The sequence below is a fragment of the Hydractinia symbiolongicarpus genome, chromosome 7, assembly GCF_029227915.1.
Source record: "Hydractinia symbiolongicarpus strain clone_291-10 chromosome 7, HSymV2.1, whole genome shotgun sequence".
NCBI classification, from domain to species: Eukaryota; Metazoa; Cnidaria; class Hydrozoa; order Anthoathecata; family Hydractiniidae; genus Hydractinia; species Hydractinia symbiolongicarpus.
The window spans coordinates 10,804,092-10,826,951 of NC_079881.1; the positions used below are offsets into that span (position 1 = coordinate 10,804,092).

Consider the following 22,860-nt stretch of genomic DNA (forward strand, 5'->3'; position numbering starts at 1 on the left):
AAATATGGCAGCTCTTTGTTATGCTTAATCACGTTGTTAAATGCTCACGTCAGCAAAAATTCAAAAATGGCGAGACATTGATTGTTGAAACATACACAGGAAAGCTTTAAAAGTCCCAATTATGTCACACTACTTTAACAGATAATGATTAATCAGAAGTTTCAATTTGTTTTTCAATATTTTTGTAGCAAATTAAAAGGAATAACATTTCATGTAATGTTCGTTTCGTAATGAAATAATGCTTTTGGCCGACGAACAGACAGACAAGGGGTATTACTAGCACAGACATATTTCGTATTCCAAGTATTGCGTTTCTCTGGACGTTCATTGTTTTGAATACATTTGTTATTTTGTTACTTTGTTATGCATTAACATACTTCGATCACTCGTTTTTAGGCATCCACCTTACAATACAATACAATACAATACAATACAATACAATACAATACAATACAATACAATACAATACAATACAATACAATACAATACAATACAATACAATACAATACAATACAATACAATACAATACAATACAATACAATACAATACAATACAATACAATACAATACAATACAATACAATACAATACAATACAATACAATACAATACAATACAATACAATACAATCACCATTACAAAAAACACTCACAAACAAAACCAGTTGTCAAATATTCGGAAGCAAAACGGATGACGCAACAAGATTTCAGTTCTTAACAGGTGGTTCTTCTTTTTTTTTCATTTCATTTTTTATTTAGGTGAAAAACTAGAAACTGCTTTTACAAGCAATAATTTAATTAATTATTGAATTATTTATTTGAAACCTAAAACATGAATTTTAGAAAATATTTATAATAAATGCAGATAAAAAGTATTTAAAAATATCAAAAAGTATGGTTATTTGAGAGACGCTAAAGTTATTTGTTTTGCAAAATTTTTGCAAGTTTGGGGTGGCGCAGGTAGGGAAATCTTGTTAAAATTATTTTCTTTGTGTGTTTCGTGTTCATATTATTCAAAGTTTATTATTTTTTTACTATCAAATTTTAATAGTTAAAAGTTTATTCTTTAATTATAATTTGATCATTGTTCAATCGTAAGAAAAAGTTCTCTGAAACGCTACCTATTAACTGTATATACTTTTAAAGCATTCTTAAATGATGGTTTTGCCGCTTGTCCTGTTTTGTTAGTGTTATTTCTTCTTTTGATGCAGAATATTTACCAGAAAGGAGGAGTTAAATTAATCTTTTTGTATTAAGCTTGCTTTAAAATATCCATTCGATATTCATGAATTACTTTTTTTAGCTTTGTTAACTTTTAGTTTGTAACAGTAGCAATAATGATGTATTTGGTCGTATGCTGTTTGTTGATATTATTTAAATTTTCACACGGCTCGTTTGAGACAAGGCTAGAAGCGATAAAATATGAGAAGAGTCAAAGACCTTTTTATGGCAGTATGTTCATTATTTTGTATTATACTTCTTAACCATTCATTTTTTTTAATTCTTTAAACTGTTCAGTAAGTCTTATGTATCAATAAGCAAAATGTATGTGTGTCTGACAGACATAATAAATATGATGGTAGTTGTTTGCTAAATGATAATCGTTATTCTGTTTTAAATGCTACGGAAAAAACAACGAGCAGTTAACTTGTTTCAGTACAAAGCGAACTGTTGTCGATTTTGTTCCTTTTATATTTTAAATAAAATTAACAAAAAAAACGATATGTAGCAAAAAATACCTTTTATACTAATAAAACTCCCACAGGGACAAAAACTTGTTTCGCCATTTTTTTAATCATTTCGTTTTGTTTATATGTTTTTATGTTATGTTTTATGTTATACGTTATTTATGTGCCTATCAGTGATTCTAAAAGTTTATATAAGTGTAGGTATATGCATATATGCAATTTATACCAATCTAACTCGTGTATGCCATATGGCACTGGAAGAAAGTTTGTAAGGACACACCACGACTTTTATAGTACCATGCAGGTTGACAGCTCTTTTCTACTGGTTGATATCTGATGCATATGTTTCAATCTGACATGCTGCGGTATATTAATCCGCCTGAAACTGTTTGTTTGTTTTTTTAGCTGGTAATGTCAATGTGACTGTGCAAATATTTGTTTATCTTATTGGACCCATCAATGAAGTTGATTTTGTAAGCATGTAAAATTATATTTGTTTGCGCTTCCGTTGCGTTGATTTATTGTTCGATCGTGATAGGCGATAGTTTGGTTTCAGTTCTGGCTCATCATTTTATAAAGTGGTTTAAAACGATTACTTATACGCGCACTATATTCACAAAGTACGGAAAAATGTGCAAATTGATCTCTTATTTAACCACCATAAATTATTTATAACAATATAATATAAGTTAGTTTTTGCATAAAAACCTCGTTTCTTCCTTGCGATTGTTCATATACACAGCACTTTCTTGTTAACTTTACTTTATGAATGTCAATTGATAAACCTTTAAGAAAATCCTTTTGATATATTCAGTGAATCAGTGCAAGCGTTTTTTGGAATTCAAGTATATTTCTATTCAGAGAAAAAATTAACGCTTGAGTATAGCAAAAAAATCAATAGTTTAAAAATCATAGTTTGTTTAAAATATACGAATAGTAAATATGTTTCCAAGTAGAGGATCTTTCTCCAAGCTGATACCTATTTTGAAGTTTTTTACAAATATCTAATTAAACTGGGCTACATTCAGATATGAACGAAACCATTAATAATTTTCTTATCCCATCCCAAAAGCAAACCAATACGAATTAAGTACTTTTAAAAACTGGAATTATAAATGTTACAAGGGGTATATCTTTAAACTATTTATATGTGAAAAGAAAAGGCATTAATTGTAAAGAAACAGGTCTTAGTAAAGAAATTTAATTTAATTATGGGCGGTTGGTGACCATTGCTGCTTTTAGTAACTCTTTACCGCAAAAAAAAGTTGAGTTGGTATAAATGCCTGTAGAATTTATCGTTGGTTCACGGAGTATATGTATTAAAATTCTTGCTAATTATGCGAATATGTGACGTCACCGGCTAGCTCTAAGACATGTAACTGTTATCATTGAGGATATTGCCTTGACAAATCTGTTAAATACAACATCTGACTTTTGCAGCAGAAGGTACGCTTTAAAACATTCAAAATTAGCTATTAAAACACTTTTTTTTTACCCAAACTACTCGCCAAAGTCTTTGCTACGAAGTCTTCTTTGTTGTTGTTGTTGTTGAGGTCAAATCAGCACTTTTACCTTGAATGACGATGAAAGTAGCAATGTGTAACAAGAAGTTACTAAAAGAGACCAAAAACATCTTTCTTTTTTGAGAAGGGAAAGGGTGAATCAAATCCAATCCTGACTTTATTACATTAAGATAACGAAGAGCATCTTACTCTCCAACATTATGGCCATGATTCAATTAATTATTATCCTTTCTTTATTATGTCTGTTACAAAGCAAGCAGACGTTTTGTTTTTCTTTAGTTATGGAACACGTGTGCCAATTTCCGTTTGACTGCCTTTAGACTTTTGAAATTGGATTTTACTTGCGACAATGGTGGGTAGATCCAAGACTGGCATTCAACAACACATCAGAGATTTTTCATGCTACCACGTTGGATCATTTGATCTGGATTCCTGATACATCAGTTTATCATTCGCGCGAAGTACGTATATTTGAAAATGCAGTACGAGCGATAATTAAACCCTCTGGTGCGGTGTATTATAGTCGAAGGTAACTTTTGTATTGTTCTCAATGCGAGAATAGTTATTGTAGTACAATATAACTTAAACTTAATAAAAGAGAGTATATATACATTTTAGGTGTTAGTAGGGGCTTCCTGTTCAGTCATATACATTATTGCAATCTATAAATTTTCTTAACTTTAAAAACTTATTGCAAATATTTTACGAAATGTTTAAAATTCTGTAAAGCATTCTTCCATTGCTAGGTTAACGTCGAAAATACATTGTCATATGGATTTGACCTTTTATCCAATGGATACTCAAGAATGTCATCTTACGTTTGAAAATTGTGAGTGTCGTTGATTTTCGTTTTCTTGCATTGATTTTTGTTCTGTGATATCTTTTGAACTTTGTTTGGGCTATTTTACCTAAATCTTTAAATTTAAATGCAATAAAAATTGTAAAAAAGTTTCTTGATTATTTGTTGTTTTTTATTCATTCGTTGTATAATTTGAGTAGCAAGGCTAAAGAGAGATGTTTGATTTAACCAAAATCGCACATTTGTGATTAAGAAGAGATTAAATTCAACCCGATTTTTCTTTCCCGGATTTCCAGTTCTGTAATCTAATATTTTTTGTGTTATTTAGCTCTCAAATAATGATGTTTTGATGATAAATAATACAACTTATGATTAAAAATTAAGTATTTCTTTCTTACACATGGGCCATTTAAAGTGCAAATGATATACCATATTATAGATGCGATATGTCTCTTAAGTCGCATAGCTACGATCAATATTTTTAAGGCTCACGTCACAAAATGTTGTTACAGTGAAAAAATGTTACAAGTGGTCCATAACCATTAACATGTTGGTAACTACAGTTTTGCAGAAAAAAAAGCTGCAAAAATTTTTTTTACAACAGCTTTTGACATCTTGAGCATGTTTTATACATTTTTAACAATATTTACACGTGTCCGATATGTGTCAACATTATTTCTGTAACCTTTTAACACTCTTTACACATTCTTTGGTAAAACAGCATCGACAGGCATGTTCTTCTAATAAAAAACAAGCTTGTTGTTGATGTTGCAAAAAAACAGCTTTTTAAACTATATAAATTTCTTTTCTCCCACCTTAAAAAACAAACCAAGAATTCAATCCCTTTTAATCCCTACTTTGAATTTTTTTCTGTCCCTGGAAATATATTGGAGTATTTTCTCTATTTAATCCAAAAACTGTTGAAATGAAATGTATGTACTGACTACTAGCACAATTGAACGGTGCATTGTGGCATTAAAATGCAAACATTTTTCCATAATTTCTTTTCGAAGCAACAGACAAAAGGATATTGAACCTGCTCCTATCCGACCAGAAGTCTCGCTCAGTTTTAAATGCATATATAGTAGAACCACCACACTGACTAAATTAGAATAAACTGTTTAAATTTGAACAAAACATTTTTGTAACCCTGAGAGTTCGAATTTTAGAAACTCTACTGTATCAACTTTTAATTTATTTGACATTTCTAGATGCTTTCACAACAAACCAAGTAAACATATCATGGCACAAAATACCAATTGTGAGAAGCACAATGCTAGAATTGAATGGCTATAGCCTAATGGGCATATCAAGCAACACTATTTTAAAACCATCTCTCGTTGGAAGTATGTTTGCAGTTCTTTGTTTGTTAAAGTCGAGTACCTTAATGTTATCAGAATAAGAAAATGTAAATTAAGATTAAGATTAATATCTAGAAAAGTATTTTTGGTAAAAGTGTGTTGAAAAAATGCATCACCACTGTACGTGTGAACTCCTCGTAAAAATATTATGCTTTAAGTGCAGAAACTTTCTCAGTCAGAACCATTCAAAAATTTTGCCAATTTCTACTAAAAATAATAAACATTTTTTTATTCTTTGTTTTTATTTTTCAAGCAACAAAATGTAACCATGGAATACTTCAAAAAGGCCAGGAACGATCTATCTTAATGACATTGTTATGCTTTGATAGCATACTAATACTATCAAAAGTTAACCTTTATTAATGTTTAAAGAACTTTCTTAGAGCATCAATTCGCAAAATTTTATGTTCACAAAATCTTTCAATGCGGCTTATTCGTGAATTTATGTTTACAAAAAGGGAAAATTCCCTGTCTGTAAAATGTTCTTTTCTTAATCTCCTCTTCTTAGACAAAACAACATACTTCAAACTTTTGCAATCACGGTACACCGTAAAGAGATCTTACATGAATCATATTTACCGAACTTTTATCCCATCTTCATTACTACTAATATTCGCATTTGGATCATTTTGGGTTCCCGACACTGCTGTTCCAGCTCGTATGGGAATGATTGTGACAAGTTTCTTATCAAGTACGTTTATATTACAAGGAGTAAGTGATACAACGGTGATGGTTTCATATACAACCCCGATGCAAATGTTTCTTCTTATCAATGTTGTGTTAATTGTTTGCTGCATGATTCAGTATTTAATCGTGTTGAAGGGAAGATCTAATCAGGTGACTCTTTTATCAACGCCTTTATCTTTCCTTTTTCTGTTCTTAAATCCTGTTAATTTTTGCGCAGAAGTAGTGTCTTGTTAAATTAATATATATGTTTCATACACATTCTCATTTTGTGTTTTTTGTAAAGGTTGCAGGTAAGCAGCTACTTCTGTTTTTACGTCTTTTTTAGCTTCATTCTAATCCCACCTGCTTTGAAAATGAAACAGTCGAAGAATGCGATAAGGTGGAAACAGAAAAATGCGATGTCAGTATTAGACCATCAAGTGGAACACAAATTGTTCATATTGTCGACAAAATATCGCGGATTATTTTTCCAGTACTCTATGCTGCTTTTTGTGCTACATTCTTTGGATATTACTTCAAACAGTAATCACAGATGGTGTCAAAATGTATATATTATCAGCTTCGTGTGTGTGTTCACAACATTTTGCTAGGCAGATAATAGGGTTGCTCGAAAAAAGACATAGGCGTAATGACTAAGATAAATAATTTTAATTAAATTTTACAAAATTTGTATTTAAAGTTTCATGGCTTAGAAAAACTTTTTTATTTCTGCGCTAGGTTAGTGCTAGGTTAGCACTCTATGCTGTGTTTTTGAATAAAAAAACGGTTGAAAAAAACTCGATAAATAAAAGTGGGGAGACAAAGTATTAGACTCAAAGCTCAATATTCTAGAGACGTAGCTAAATTGTTTCCTTTCTTTCTTTTTTCTTATTTGAAAAAGTAGACTGACCATGTAGGTACTTAAAAAAAATTACATAGAAAAAAAACAAAGAAAACTAAAATAATATCAATAAAAAGCCAGGAAAACTAGAAAAACGATTGCTTCTAACAATTACCCGATATTAAAACTCGTTTAAACGTGTTTTAATATCGGATCGTCAATTCGGTTAACCAGAAGATTCAAAAGTTACATACAGTACATTCTAACTATCTCTATAGTAGATAGATAGAGCGGATAAATATGGTCGAGATAGTCCACCAGAGAAAAGATAGAGGAAGAGAAAACCAATAAGGGAACAAAATATTTGTCCGAGATAAGAAGTTAAAGACATAGGGTATTCGAGATGGAGGGATCCACTTACATGGATGTTGAAGTTACGTTTTTATTATATATTTAGTTTGTAATTATAAAAAAATAATATTCTTTTTTAATAACGCAGTATTTCACTTTCTTCTATTCCCATTAAGTTTAACCCTATCCCCCCCTCCCCTCCTTGACGGTTCTTTTAATAACTCCTTATGACTATGAAACTTACTGAGTTTCAATATTTATCTATTAGACACCTGTATGTGAAACTTTTAGGTCCCATACCTTTTAGAGGCCAATTTTTGGCACTTTTTTAAGCGATCCACGTAAAAACCGGAAAATATGTTAAATAGCTAACTTTTATTTAGCTCTCAGAAACTTCAAACAGAATGCAAAAATTCGCTCTGGAGTAAAAGTAATTAAATTTTAAGCAGATGGTGGCATTTTTAACAAATTTCAAGCTTCTGATGACGTCATAGAAAATTCTTCCAAACATTTCTCAATATTGTGGATAGCCTACTTGAATCTGGCAGTTGCTTTGACTTTGCAAAATGGAGATGGGGGAGAGGTGTGCAGCAACATCAAAAGTCAAGTGAATCATGATTTGTCTCATAATTTATGCTCGCGATTGGAGAAACAACATGGAATAATGTAGCACTTGTCGCTTCTTGCATGTCTTTCAAGCTTTTCTTATTGCTTCTCATGGCTACTGTATGAACGATTTAAAGCTTTTCGATGTAGCCGTAAAGACCTTTTTCTCGCTTTTTCAAGTTCATCAACCGACATCCAATTCTCTTTTGAATATGTCCAACACATTGAAGTACAGGTTCCATGTTGGCGACAGTTCAGCAATAATTGAATTTCATATCTTTTCATACACTATGTGCTATTTAATTGTTAATTTACATTGTTTCTTTCAAGCGGCATGTTTTACAAGCTCAATGTTCAAAATATTAACATCTCTGTGGAAATTTACGTCTCTGAGTTGTTAATACATAAATAACTGAGCGTTTTCTTTTTTATGATCCATAACAGAAAATGGCAGAATCAGTAACATCTATCCAATCTTTCTAACCCTATTCCTGCTGGGCCTTTTAGGGGCTCCTCTGTGCTTGGAGGGGGGGGGGGGGTGATTTGACCTTCCTGTGTAATTACTACAATTGTTGTCCGTTAGACCTATAAACACATAAAAAGTTATTACAAAAAAGAATAATAAGATCCTTACATGCTTACTACACAGCTGCTTTCATGCCTACATGCTTTCTACACAGCTACACATTTGTTGCAGTAAACAGTCGAAAATTGTAATCGCAGTTGTTTGTTTTCATCAACTTAGGCAGATTTATTAATAAGCAAAACTTAACAAGCCTGTTATATACTTGTCCACAGGCTTGAATGCTCTTGAGTTAATATCAAAAGTGTTATCATGTGATTGTGAGGTATGTGTTTTAATAAAGTAAATAAAACAGCCATATTGAAACAGTAATTCTTTTTGCATGGTAGACATATCAGCTTACTAAGAACTCAACAAAGAATTTTAATATCAATAATTCCACCTTCTGTAATATATGGGCTGAAATTTCTTTTCTGAATTTACAGATTAATGAATGAATTTACAATTTACTTGTGCTGATAGAGTTGTTGCTATCTAAATCACTGAGACTATTCACTGAAGATTACGAAGTCTACTAAAACACAAGTTTACAATATATGTCTCACCTTTACTGGTACCCGTCTTTCTTTTGAGTCCATAAAGTCCTTTCCATTATCTTACGATGTTAATCCGAACTTTAACGCAAGTCTCGGTGAGATTAGTATAAAAATAAAGTTGGTGTTCGGCTCTGTTTTTATTTCTCCTGATTAACCTGATATTTATAAAAATGTCGTGCAACCTATAACAAAGGCATCATCTTATATGTTTAAGCAAAACAGGTTTATCGGACTTAGAAGACGTTGCTAAAATGTTGGCAGGGAGAAATTTGTTAGGGTGCGTTATTTAAAAGGCGACTTGCCACAATTCTCCTATCTTTAAAGGCAAAATAAGTTTAAAATAGATATAAACTATATTTTCAAAAAAAATTTTAGGGGGTAATCCCCTCAAATAAATGGTATTGTGAAAAGTCTAGTCAAAAGTGACGAATCTAACTTATTAGGAAAAAACCATAATAAGCGATACCGTAGGTAAAAAATCACACCAGAACTTTTGTGCATGTCATTATCTAGTAAGAAGAGGAAATTTTCCGCGTTTTTCAAATCGCCCTCTTCGCAAACTCATTTCTAATATAAAATACCAACTATCTATTTTTCCAAATTGGTGAGGCATAACTTACTAAGTGATGGACCAGTTAATTTTTTAGGAGAACGGTACACGGAGAAGCAGTAAATATTAGCGACAGTGTAGCTTTAAGAATTTATAGCATGTGTTAGATTTTAATATTTTGCCTTTAAATGGAAATAAGAAATGAAGAAGAACTCGATTTAATTCTGTGGCCGCGATTGATTGTGTCATCAACTTCGAATGATCAAGGAAGTACAGTGATTGATAGCCTTGTGGTAGAGCGTTCGCTTTCAGTGCGGGAGGTCTTGGGTTCAAACCCCGGCCGAGTCATGCCAGAGACTATAAAAGTGTGAATCTATCCTTTCTGCTTAGCGCTCAGCATGAGAATAGGATTGATATCTTAAGCGGTTGTCTAGTTGAGCGATTGCTGTGCTTCCACGACTTTCGTAGCTCAAATGGGAGCTTTAAATGCGCTAGGACCCCCTTCGCAGGACCCTCGTTGATAGCAGTACCAATAGGAACTGAAGAGGCTATCCTGGGTAAATAATAGTATTAATAATAAAAATAATAAAAAAGTTTACAGGGAATTCCATTCCAACGGTTGGCTCTTCCTCCACTTCGAATACACAATAGCTACGTAAAGTATTGCTCTAACTTGTTTGCATGCAACACAAGATTGTTTGCGGTCAGTAGATGGTTTCACATGAGCTGAAAGCACTGCATTTAGAAGGCACCGACGTTTTAGGTTCGAGTCCTCACTCGAACCTGAAACCTTGTCATTGAAATCTTAATGCTCCACAATTACAATCTCCACTTAAACAAGTCGTTGTGAATGCGTATAATGAATTGTTGAAGTATTGCATTATATGAAAATTATACATAATTAATAAATTAAACTCCACAGCTAGTTTGCACAGTTTTTGACAAATAATTATTGAATTCTTCTATTGAGGAATTAGAGCCAGAATAAATCATTCTTTGAATGTAGAGAATAAAACTTTTTTTAACAAATTACAGAGTGTCTAAGAACACTTTGAGATCAAATAGGATATGATTTTAAATACGATTTAAAATGGATAAGTTTTACTTATTGCGTAGGGCGCAGTTTCTAAGGAGTTTCACCATATTGTGCATATTAATGTTGTGTCAACGAACGAGAGCTTTGATTGCGCAGAAATTGAAGAAAATTAATTATGAGAAGGCTGAGAGACCTTTCCATGGAAGTATGACACATTTCTTGTTCTCGTTTGTACCAAAATTATTTAAAGCAGAAGCGTTATAATTACCTTTAAAAAAAGAGGTCATAAAGACAATGAAATAATTCATTAAAGTAATTGTATTGCTTCTAAAATGTATTTTATTTTTTAGACCGTTCAGTCAATGTTACAGTGCAGGTGTATATCTATATGATAGGACCGATTGATGAAGAACATTTTGTAAGTTACATTTTAATACGCTATTTCTGAATTTATATTCTACAATCTGCCGCAAGTAGTACATATTAACATACTGATACATACACTGTTAGCAGAAAAAGGGTCTAGGAGCATGGTAAAAGAACTTAAATTGCGAAAAGCAGTCTTCATTTTTAGACATTCGAGTCTGGTTTTTATTTGAGACAATGGTGGGAGGATCCTCGACTTAAAAGGAACATTTCTTCAATCGTTCATGCCACTTCCCTCGATCATCTATTATGGATACCTGACACAACAGTAGCAGACTCTCGCTCTCTAAGAAGATTTGATGACGCTATCAGAACAGTGATTCAGCCTAATGGTATGGTCTATACGAGCCGACGGTAATACCTTAAAAAATATTTCTTTCTTACAAAATAGACATTACATGCATATGCTCATCTCACGGCACCAAAGAGTTCCTGGGAATTTCTTTTACCTTTAGGTTGTCAACAAAAACTTATTGTAACATGGATTTAAGGTTGTATCCAATGGATACTCAAACATGTGAGCTGATTTTGGAGAACTGTAAGTTGATTTGATACTGCTGTTGGTAATAGCAAATTGTTTTGTACTTCTCGCAAAAAACGCGAAATCTTCAGGTAGTTTTGTTGCTAACAAGCGACGAGTTGCATTTGAATCGTTTTTGCGATTATTTAAAATAATTATTTAAGTGACAGTTACTTAAAACATCAATGTAATTTTTATTCTCAATCTAAACAAACAGGCTTCTGCAGAAAATGTCATAGACAAACTGTGCATAAACTTTTCACACTATTTTTCAGTTAGGCACATAATTTGAACATAATCTAAATGGTTGGATACTGGATAAGAATTAAATTGTAAAATTCATGTTCTTTCAAAAAGCTTTCGTGAAGTTTATTAAAATTCGGAAATAGAGTTAACTATCCCTAAATCTAATCTAATCGCTGAAACACATTAGAATTGGAGAAAGAATTTATTAAGCAAATTTCACAGTGACTTTAATTTTTGTTCGAATTATAGAGATGCTTGGATTATGAAGATTTAACTTGTAAAGAATCAACCATATTTAAAACGTTTCCTTTAAATAAAGTAGACAACAATTGTAATGTAAAGTCATGACAATAAATAAATAAACACAAGAATAGGCAAGACTAAAGAAAATTTTAAAAAAAAACTTTTAAATTACAAATTTAATTTACGTCGATTCTTTTATTTGAAAATTAGAGTATACAAAAAACAGAACATTCTTAGGGAAGATTTTTTATTGCCGTTATTGTAGCAATTGTAGACAATAAAATCGCTTTTTTCTTGTCACAGTCATATACACAGAATAAGCCTATTATTGTAACAGACTAGCCCATGGGTCAGGGGAAATCCACTAATAAACCATAAAGCATTGAAGGAAAACTATATCCAAAAGTTAAAAAAATCAGGAAATAAATCCAAAATTTTGTAAACATATTTAAAACATTTTTTCTACTAAATTAGTATAAAGAAAATAGACAACCAACAAATGGCGAGAGTTAAACCCCCATAACAACATTCATTTAGAGTAACTTCACAAAAATGTTTGTTCTTTCCATCATAACATAAATTATAATGTGAAAAACAAATGTATTCCCGTACATTTTTTATTTTTTATTAATTTTAAGTAACCCTTTCCTAAAAAGAGATTGTTCCTCTAAAATATATATCTTATGTTTTGCAATTTAAAGAAAGGAGTGAAATTGAGCATAACGGTTGCCTACGTAAACAACAACATAGCTAATTTATTTAGTTGCATTTTCAACAAACGAAGTGAACATCTCTTGGCATCAGGTACCATTAGCAAGAAGTGCAGATTTAACACTTGATGGTTATGAGTTAATGGAGATAACAACAAATACAAATAAACAAGACTGGCTCATAGGAAGTAATCTACTTTCTTTTTAATTTGTAATCTGAATTTCTTTAAAGATACTACGAAAGGTTATAAAGTAAATTATTGGTTTATATTTTACCATTCTCTTGTAGATAAAACGACGGTTTTTAAACAGCTTCAGGCCCATTTTACCGTGAAAAGAACCTTTATGTACCATGTCTATAGAACGTACATCCCATCCGTGTTATTACTAATTTTTGCATTTGGAACATTTTGGGTTCCCGACACTGCTGTCCCAGCTCGTATGGGAATGATTGTTACAAGTTTTCTTGCAAATGTTTTCATCTTACAAGCAGTGAGTGAAGAAACTGTAAAAGTTTCCTACACAACACCAATGCAAATGTTTCTGGTTGTCAATATCACATTGATTGTTTTTTCAATGGTGGAATACTTAGTCATCCTGCATGGCCAAAATAGTCAGGTATATTTTTCTTACTTTTCTTGCACATTTAGCTTTTTGTTCCGCGTTTCTCTTATCGTTGTGTTTTTAATGTGACTTTGTGATGTTTTCTTTACTTTAATTTACTGTGTGTTACTTTTTTGCATAACAGGCAAGCGCACTACAAGTCAATTCAACCTTAAACTCATCATACAACCATGATGTACAACACGAAAGCTTTCAACTTGATCAGACTGTAACTAAGAACAAAGTACAGTCAACTGACGAAAACGAAACCAGACATGCTCTCCATCGCCGTGATGCAAAGAGAACTCATATCGTCGACAAAACATCACGATTGTTTTTTCCTCTGACATACATTATATTTTGCGCAGCATATTTCGGATACTATACTCGATAAGTCAAAGGCTAAATTGAAGTAAAAGAAATGAAACGAATCAATAAGCAGGACAAAAAAAATTAAAGATGCTTTCCTCCGAATAATACGCATTTTGACTACATTTCTTTTGCGGATTACATGTGTTTTTATTGAGTTTATTTTTATTAAGGTAATCAATATATTTCTGTTTGTAGTAGCTTTTCATTTTTATTTCGTTGTTTTCGGAATACCATTGCTAGCAATATATTCCTGTAAAATGTTTAAATAGGTCATAAAAGCCACTTTTGTTTCAAATAATGTACTTGTAAGTTTGATCAGTAAATCTTTCTTTATCAGACGATAACCTGCACATATCCTCTCCATTTGCGGGAAAAAGCACAGTTAAATTGGAATACTTTTCTTATAATTTCTCGCAACACACTCTTTTTTATAATTAAGCTCAGATTCTTAAAAAATAGCATATAATTCGCATATTTCCAAACCTGAGATTGTTAACTATGGCAACCAAAGCCTCTTTCTTTGTTTTCAACGGTGAATATTACAGACATGTTGACGGTGTGACCATGGGCTCTCCATTAGGACCGACTCTTGCTAACGTATTTTTATGTCACCACAAGCAAACCTGGTTGAATGATTGTCCATAATTACATGCAAGCCATCGCTATACAAACGTTATGTGGATGATGTTTTTGTATTGTTTATATCGATGGATCAATTGGAGTCTTTTAGTGGTTATTTGAACTCTAAACACTGTAACATATATTTTACTTTTGAGAAGGAACATGATTCTTCTTTTTCTTTTTTGGATATCAAAATCGACAGGACTTTTGATAAATTTTGTACTAGTGTTTATAGAAAGCCCACTTTAAGTTGCGTGTATACTAATTTTACTAGCTTATACCGCTGTCGTACAAATATAGTTTGGTATATTCTTTATTGTTCCGCTGCTTCCGTATCACTTCGGATTTTTCTAGATTTCACTTCGAAATTAAGTTTCTTAAGGATACACTATCTAAGAATGGTTATCATGTTAGTTTTGTTGGTACATGTGTCAAACGATTTCTTGACAAGCTATACGTTCCTCCTGTTGCTGCCTTTTGTTTCGATGTTCCTAAGAAAAAGGTTCTTATTTTTTTGCCTTCAAGTGTTGTATACAAATTTTCGTGTAGTGGCTGCAACGCTACTTATACTGGTAAGACAATACGACACTTAAAAGTAAGATCTTGTGAACATCTAGAATTTTTGCATCTTACTGGTAAAAGAGTTGCTACGCAACAACCATCTGCGGTTAGCGAACACTTACTTATGTCGTCACACACGGCTGAGGGCAATAATTTGACTCTAGAAGAGCCGAAAGCTCAATGGAATATGTCAAGAAAATAATGTTGTTCTTTTCCTTCAAAAAAATCAAAAACATTATCAGACCATTAAAATTGGTTTTAAAGTTACTTTAAGCGCAATTTCAGGCTGAAATTGGATGATCACAAGTATATTTAGACTTACGCCAAACTTGATAATCTTGATGGATATTAATGATATATCATTTTAGCTAAAGTGTTAATCAGACCTTTAGTGACTAACCTAAAGTCACTCACAGTTTTATTACAATGCAAAGGTACACCATAAACTGTTGGAAGTTAAAAAATCTTTTGTATCACTTTTTCCATGCAGTGACGATGTCTTCTTTAATACGCTTCTCTGCATTGTCTAACACAGATGGAGTTAATCAGATCCACCTAGGTATAAATCAGATGCCTTTCTGTGGACACGAAGCTGAGTAGGTTAACTATTGTGCGAAATTTATGATCAGTATTTTTGTGTGTTTGCACCACCGAGCGGCACATGACAAGTGAACACTGATATAAAAACACATTGATTACGGATATTCAGGCTAACAAAAACATTAAAGTATCCAACATAAATGCTATAGTCTCTATATATGTCTGCTGGTATATATTTGACTAAAATAATGTCCTATAATGAAATGTTAATTTTTTTAAATGTTTGATGCAGATAAATAACAAAAAAAGCTCTGAACATAATATATATATAACTACATGTATAGTTATATGTAGTTATCGCACAGTGCCAAAAATAAAATAAGGAATATTTTTGGATTTTTTATGCTCTTCTCTAAGAAACGAGAGCAATACGACTATATTTTTCGAGAAAAAGTTTAAAAACTGGTTTATGATATAAACCGAGCATAAATGATTGTATTTGATATAGTCGGTATATTTACAGGATATATAAATATATAAATCTCTCTGAAGTCATAGGTTAGGTAAATATTCTCGTTGGTTGAGAGCACCGGCAAACAACAGAATAATTGAATCGTGTGAATATTTATGTTCGTTTCATAAAAAAATATGTTTCATTTTAGAATCAATTTCCCGAAAAGTTCTCTTTGTAAGGAAAACATAACTTTACTCAACCAATAAGAATAAAAATATAAGCTTTTGCACGCTAATTTAACCAATCGGAGAGAAAATATATAATATAAGAAAAGTTTTTTGCACCATAGAATTGAAAATAAATAAAAATTGCACTCTTTTCTCGGCAGAAAATAAAAATATAGCATATATTTCAATCAACATGCAGGAAAAATTCAATCATATATTTTAAAATATTGTTTTTCTCTTACTTAACGGTATCAATTAATTCACTCACTACTTTGTAACACCTACGCAAAATTGTCCATTAAGATTACAAAACGCTAAAAATATTTATTAATTTCTAAACTTAAACATATAAATAATTAACTGCTAAAATTTTCTGTTAAGTTGAGAAATTTGAATGAACACACAGGGACAATACGTACAAACAAGTTTGAATGATAGATAGTGACTGAAAATAAGAAGCAGCTCGCAATGCACTGTGGTTTTTATAAATTTTTAACCATTTGACAACCAATGCAGTTATAAAATCTATTATGATATAGCATTAACTCCCCGCTGAATTAAATTCATCAATCCATTTACGCTGTTTCACACATCAGTTGAATAAATGTATAACTTAAAAAAAAATTGTCAGAGAAAACGTTTATAAATTTCTATCAAAAAATGAACAAAGTTTATAATAGCAGCGCTCGTAGGAAAATATTATCACCACTGATGTTATGTTTCAGCTTGGTATGCGTGATCATGTTATCTAAATCAGCGACAGCTCTGAATAAAGAAAGATTGCAGGCATTAAATTACGAGAAGGCTGAAAGACCTTTTCATGGAAGTATGCCACCTAACTATTTTTTCTTATCTTTACTATAATATATATTTCTTTACATTTCAATGCCATTTAAATTTTTTTTTTAGAAAGTTCAGTTAATATTACAGTACAAGTTTATATCTATATGGTAGGACCGATTGATGAAGAACATTTTGTGAGTAAAATGTTTTGTATGCAAGCAGTATTCTACCGGTTACAAAGCTGTAGAAGAACGGTAAAATATTACACGTGCGTTTATATTTTTAGACATTCGAGTCCGGTTTTTATTTAAGACAATGGTGGAGGGATCCGCGACTACAGAGGAACGATTCTTCAACTTTGCATGCAACTTCACTAGATCATCTACTTTGGATACCAGACACAACGGTATTTGACGCTCGCTCACTAACCATGTTTAATGATGCTATTAGGACAGTTATCGAACCAAATGGTGTGGTATACACCAGTCGAAGGTAATATCTTATCGGAAAAAATTTAATTTTTATAAGAAAACCATTGCAATTTACGCGAATAGTTTGTGACTATTGATTCTTTTAAAACTTTTAGAACTGTTCAACAATAATTTTCTGAATCACTTTCTTTTTCGTTCTTTTTTTGTCAACGCTGCATTGTTGAATCACTAGCGTTTTAATTTTTATGTTTGTTTCTGTTAGCAAATTTATATAACGTTCTCCGTTTTATAGGTTATCAACAAAAACACATTGTAATATGGATTTAAGTTTCTATCCTATGGATACTCAAACTTGTGCACTTATCTTCGAAAATTGTAAGTATTTCTTAAACATACAGATTAGTTACAAAATAAGGAAGAACAACCTGAAAATACTGATTTGAAGAAAAGGCTTTATTGAATTAATTTCAAACAAGACGTATGATATACGCAAACAACCTCGCGAATAAAGTTTACAAAAAGCTGTCTATCAAATTGGGATTTTTGTTACGAAGTTAGACACGACATATTTTACTATTCAGATACGCAATAATATTTGTTACACACTTATTTTTCAAAATTGATTTGTGAGACCTTCCTGAACGGAAAATTCCTCGAACTTTTAATTTTCGATGGGTCCGTCTTGGGTGAACCGACTGACAGGAAGAAGAAAGACCACAAACCCACAAACCCCAAAATTTGCGAAATTCATTAATTCAGTTAATTCTGCCTACATTCACTTTTAAAAACCTTTATTTACTAGTTAGTTAAACAAGTGTTTTGAACACTTGTCTTATCTTTTTTTAAAAAAAAAAAGAAAAAAAAAGTAAAAATAGTTACCAAGATGAGATTCGAACACACGACGACTCCCGTGTCGGTGCTCGGAGAGGCAAAAATTTCCATTCTTGTAGGACACATTTGCGTTTTAATACAAGCTCACGAGCTTGTAAAAAAATTGAATACTTTTTTGTTTTCGGCGGATTTAAGCATTATTGAAACATTCTTCTTGTGAATAACAGAATTGTATACCACTTACTACTATTCACTCTACAATATTGTGTACAATGTATTTTAAAGGCAAACTTACACGTAAGAACGATCATAAAGAATATTACACATGTTTGAAATTTCTTTGATATTCTTGTATTCTTCCATGTATATAGTTGACGGATTTATGGATGAACAAAAATGAAACGCAAAAATAGCTATTGTTTGAATATTCTTTTCGTGATAAATTAATTCGAGTCGGTTTAAATTAATTCACTTAACAAGAATACCCAGCAATGGTTTGACATCATTTCTTTTGTTTCAAATAACAGGTTGTTCGAAATTGTGTTGAAAGATTAAACATATTGAGCTATTCATTCTTTAAAGCGTATTATTATTTCGTTTGGGAAATAAAGTATTGATAATGTAAAAAAGCAATACTCTGCATGGATACGTTGTAAGTCCAACTTCACAGTGAAAACTACCCTCAAAAATTTGGTAGCAAATTAATTAAGGTATTAAACCATAAAGCATTTAGTTAAGTGTATCAAACTTTTGTCTAGATACTAAGAACTTCGTTGTCAATTCTGCATGTTTAACCTGTTATGTTAATCTACCAGTTTATAACTTTTAATATTGCTTTTGTAAAATGCGTCAAGTGAGAGGTTTAACAAAAACATCGTTCACTCTTTTAGTTGCATTCACAACAAACGAAGTGAACATCTCTTGGCATCAGGTACCATTAGTAAGAAGTGCAGATTTAACACTCGATGGTTATGAGTTAATGGAGATAACAACAAACACGAGGAGAAAGCTGTCACTTATCGGAAGTAATTTCTTTTTCTTTGCACTTTATCAGAATGATGCCTTTAAAATATTAATAACGGCTAAGATATTAAGAATTACGATTTTTCTTTAATTTTTCTGACCTTTTTTCTTAGATACAACAGTGTACTTTAAACTTTTGGAAGCACATTTTACTGTAAAAAGAACCTTCATGTATCATATCTACAGAACGTATATTCCATCTCTATTATTATTGATTTTTGCATTTGGGACATTTTGGGTTCCCGACACAGCTGTGCCGGCTCGTATGGGCATGATTGTGACAAGTTTTCTTGCAAACGTTTTAATCTTACAAGCAGTGAGTGAGAAGACAGTAAAAGTTCCCTACACAACACCAATGCAAATGTTTCTGGTTGTCAATATCACATTAATTGTTTTTGCAATGGTGGAATACTTAATTATCATGCATGGAAAAAATAAGATTATGAGGGTACATTTTTTTTAGTTTTACTTTCGTTATTTAGTTATTAGTTTTGTTTTCGGCACTGATTCTGACTTCTTATGTTGTGTTTATCTCTATCGCTCTTTCGTGTTGTTTTCTTGTTTTTATTCTTGCTGACTTTTATTTCCTTGTTTTGCACCATAGAAAAGCACAACGCAAGTCAACTTCTTTCAAAACAAAGCCTACAATCAAGATGTTCAACTAAATAAAAGTGTACCACGGAACAAAATACAATCAGCTGAGGAAGCACATACTGAAATTTCGTTGCCAATAGACGTGCATAGAACTCATATCGTCGACAAAACATCACGGTTGTTTTTCCCTCTTACATACGTTATATTTTGCGCAGTATACTTCGTTTACTATACTCACGCTAGTTCATGAAAAAGGTTAAGTTTAAAACAAATAAAGATTGTTAACAAGCAGTTAACAAACATAAGAGGTTGCGGCAAACATGAAATCTTCTTTCGTTTTCCTTGTTGTATCGTATTGGTAGAGAAACATAGTTCACAAATATTTCGCTGATGTTAAAATTAAATACAAAACGAATTCACATTCCAATCTCTCCACACAATTAGAAGAAAATGCTAATATCTTTTAAGCGTTTGATAGCTTAAAGAACTTTTGCGATTGTATTATTCGCAGTTGTATTATATAGATCAAGCTTGGTTAGTATTTACACAAGAGCATTAAATAATTAAATAAACACAAGTTATACACTTTCTGTAGACGTTAGCATACGGGTAGATTAACCCTATTCAGGCTTGGAAGCTAACAACCACCAAACTCCTTCCTTTTTTTATAACATACCGTTTTATCATTGAAATTTGATAAAACTTCATCATTTTTACTTAGCACTGAAATATATTTGATATGACATCACGTCTTTTCTTTTAAAATCTTATTAATAGTAGGTAAGTTATGATATTTTTTTTTACGGTTGCAACGCAGTGGAATCGTGTTTGAAATCACCGGGCAACTTCTACTACTACGACGGGTCAAGGCTACATACTGAATCATTGGTCGAACTTACGCATTTACGTTTTCTATGTGTTTTATGGAATTTAAAGTGCGTGAGTCAGATCACAAAATAAACACACAAAAAAACACAGTACAGTTGGGTGTAGGTCTTTCACCTTTTTGTCTTCTATAACCTTTTTTTTTTGTAATATATATTTGTTTTTTATATGTTCTAAATTTTAAGATAAATGTATTGTCACGTTTTTAGTCACGTACATATCTTAAACGCACCAGTTTTAGGATTTTTGGCTAGGAATGAAGATTTTGAAATCTAGCTAGCTAGAGCCTTACTTATTACTAATCTGTATGGTATAAAGAGCTTTTTATCCTACCCAACATTTATTTTGATGTTGATACTGTAGCCATTTAGCTAACTCCTATCTTTGGCTAAAAAGTAAGAGTAAAAAAATGCAGTTTGGCTGCTGTAATAGTCTTAAGCAATAACTCTTATGCTAAATGCAGTTAGCTAGGTAGCTACATCTTTTCTTATTTTCCTGAAAACTTTTTCTGCAAATAAAATGGTTGAGCAATTGTTTTAGCTGGACAGGTAATGATGTCCCCTTTGTTGTTATTTAAATCGAAGTTGCAATGAAGTTTTTTTGGGAAATGGTATTACTTTATACACCTGTTCAGCTCTGTTTAACTGTGCTTAGCCCAGTCTGCTTTTTTGGTAAAGCCTGTCACGCCTATAGGTATGTGCAACACGGTTTACCTGTACTAAGGTCAGCCCACTGTGACAATTAATTTTTAAACTTTCTCGGGAATTACGCCTGGACGGATGTGCAACAGTGTTTCCCTGGACTAACCGCTCAGCCCTGTGTTTTTTTTAAAAAGGTATTATCCATATACGCTGTGCAACACGGTTTAACTATACTAAGCGCTTAGCCCGGTGTCACAATTAATTTCTTAACTTTCACAAAAACTCATTCCGCAAAATAAAATAATATTGGCCGATTGTTTTTGCTATGACAGGGTAACAACGGTTTGTAAACTCTATTTTATTTCACGTATTGTTGCAGGAAATTTATTTTTTGAAAAATATCTTACATTCGCAACACTATAATGGTGCATGCGCTTCACTTGATTTACGACATACTGTATACCTGTACTGAAGCGCTTCCCCTGACCGTGTGGCACAGTTCACAGCTCTTATTAAGCGCTCCACAGAGTGTTCAACGCCGGGTCACTCCCCGTATGTTAGTGGGTTGGGGCTAGGTTTTATGGTAAAAAAAATCAGCGGGAGTAAATCTGCCGTAAGTCAATTTCCTAACTAAGGGGCTGATTACATGGAGAATTTAAGCACGGGCTAAAATTTCAACTTGGGTAGAGCTAACTAACCGGGCTAGGATTTTCGCCCCGGGGCGGAAATGTCATATAATCGCAAAATCAATTTTAACCGGGGTTGAAAACAATCATGCGCATGTGCTCGATCTCCATGTAATAGCAAAACATTTTTCAGGCCTGCCTCGAGTTGAAATTTCGACCCGGGCTGAAATTCTCCATGTAATCAGCCCCTAAATGAAACATTTTTTCAAACTTTTTTAAAGTTTTTTTCTTTTTTTTTTTTTGACGTGTGAAAACTCATTACACTACAAAAAATTCGAGGACTCGATCCGCCATCTTTGTTTGGGAAATTTTATAGTTTAAAATACATAAAATATCTGTTGTTACTATAAAATCTAAATTTTTAAAAAGGTAAAAAAACATTTTTTCTGAATTCTTTTTAATAAAATTTTTGTTTGTTTGTTTACAAAATTTAAGTCTCAAAATCCATAAAATTTTTGCTTGATAGACCTTTAAAATGCAAGCATTTATAAATATGAAAACAATTTACGTTTATGTTCTGGACGTGCTGACCTCATCAGCGGTCATTGTCCACAGTGTAGAGGTAAAGAAGTACAACAAAGAGCAATTTTTTATATAAATTTGGAACAAGACCTTAAAAAGTCGAACTGAAAGCTGGTTAGATTTAAATGGTGTGATTTCTATGCGATTTTTGAATGCGAATACCTGTTTTAGTCTTGCGCCTAAATATTAAAAATAAATTCGTCTTTCTACTTTGTTATTTTATGACAAAAATTCGATAAAAAAATTATTTTGCTTCCAGAAAATAAATATAACTCTTTCTATAATTTACATGATCCTAATCTGATGTTTTTTTTTATGATTTTAGTATTCGATCATCTCTTGCTTATTAGAAGGCAGAACTAAGAAACTATGTGAGTGGCTGTAAAGAACACAGTTTATATAAAA

The 22,860-nt window shown here is 32.0% G+C and overlaps 3 protein-coding genes across 5 annotated transcripts; all 3 read left to right on the top strand.

Moving 5' to 3' along the window:
* Positions 1–801: 801 nt before the first annotated feature.
* On the top strand, positions 802–7,368 carry LOC130648760 (gamma-aminobutyric acid receptor subunit rho-1-like). 3 transcript variants are annotated; one of them, XM_057454846.1, is made up of 8 exons: positions 802–956; positions 1,316–1,448; positions 2,090–2,157; positions 3,528–3,736; positions 3,954–4,036; positions 5,218–5,352; positions 5,876–6,204; positions 6,380–7,368. In XM_057454846.1, exons 2-8 carry the CDS (start codon positions 1,334–1,336, stop codon positions 6,578–6,580), a joined length of 1,140 nt encoding a protein of 379 aa, XP_057310829.1. In that variant the 5' UTR covers positions 802–956; positions 1,316–1,333; the 3' UTR covers positions 6,581–7,368. The 3 variants fall into 3 exon arrangements, with proteins under 3 accessions (XP_057310829.1, XP_057310831.1, XP_057310830.1); XM_057454848.1 differs by having other exon boundaries at positions 5,876–6,058; positions 6,380–6,523; XM_057454847.1 differs by having other exon boundaries at positions 833–956; positions 1,300–1,448.
* A 3,131-nt stretch (positions 7,369–10,499) lies between these two features.
* Positions 10,500–13,853, top strand: LOC130648758 (gamma-aminobutyric acid receptor subunit rho-3-like). Its single transcript, XM_057454845.1, has 7 exons — positions 10,500–10,741; positions 10,887–10,954; positions 11,111–11,316; positions 11,418–11,500; positions 12,735–12,869; positions 12,971–13,299; positions 13,430–13,853. Exons 1-7 carry the CDS (start codon positions 10,591–10,593, stop codon positions 13,676–13,678), a joined length of 1,221 nt encoding a protein of 406 aa, XP_057310828.1. The 5' UTR covers positions 10,500–10,590; the 3' UTR covers positions 13,679–13,853.
* A 2,134-nt stretch (positions 13,854–15,987) lies between these two features.
* LOC130648757 (gamma-aminobutyric acid receptor subunit rho-1-like) lies at positions 15,988–20,938 on the top strand. The gene is made up of 7 exons (XM_057454844.1): positions 15,988–16,885; positions 16,969–17,036; positions 17,129–17,334; positions 17,566–17,648; positions 18,995–19,129; positions 19,241–19,575; positions 19,732–20,938. Exons 1-7 carry the CDS (start codon positions 16,720–16,722, stop codon positions 19,969–19,971), a joined length of 1,233 nt encoding a protein of 410 aa, XP_057310827.1. The 5' UTR covers positions 15,988–16,719; the 3' UTR covers positions 19,972–20,938.
* The last annotated feature ends 1,922 nt before the right edge of the window (positions 20,939–22,860 follow it).

What these genes read in the sequence shown, in the direction of transcription:
- LOC130648758 (XM_057454845.1), top strand. Translation starts at nt 10,591, where the DNA reads ATGGATAAGTTTTACTTATTGCGTAGGGCGCAGTTTCTAAGGAGTTTC. An exon ending in ATGGTCTATACGAGCCGACG is followed by an intron (nt 11,317 to 11,417) that starts GTAATACCTTAA and finishes TTTTACCTTTAG; the next exon opens with GTTGTCAACAAAAACTTATT. An exon ending in TGAGCTGATTTTGGAGAACT is followed by an intron (nt 11,501 to 12,734) that starts GTAAGTTGATTT and finishes TAATTTATTTAG; the next exon opens with TTGCATTTTCAACAAACGAA.
- LOC130648757 (XM_057454844.1), top strand. Translation starts at nt 16,720, where the DNA reads ATGAACAAAGTTTATAATAGCAGCGCTCGTAGGAAAATATTATCACCA. An exon ending in GTGGTATACACCAGTCGAAG is followed by an intron (nt 17,335 to 17,565) that starts GTAATATCTTAT and finishes TCCGTTTTATAG; the next exon opens with GTTATCAACAAAAACACATT. An exon ending in AAAGCTGTCACTTATCGGAA is followed by an intron (nt 19,130 to 19,240) that starts GTAATTTCTTTT and finishes CTTTTTTCTTAG; the next exon opens with ATACAACAGTGTACTTTAAA.
- LOC130648760 (XM_057454846.1), top strand. Translation starts at nt 1,334, where the DNA reads ATGATGTATTTGGTCGTATGCTGTTTGTTGATATTATTTAAATTTTCA. An exon ending in AAAACCATCTCTCGTTGGAA is followed by an intron (nt 5,353 to 5,875) that starts GTATGTTTGCAG and finishes TCCTCTTCTTAG; the next exon opens with ACAAAACAACATACTTCAAA. An exon ending in TGAAGGGAAGATCTAATCAG is followed by an intron (nt 6,205 to 6,379) that starts GTGACTCTTTTA and finishes CGTCTTTTTTAG; the next exon opens with CTTCATTCTAATCCCACCTG.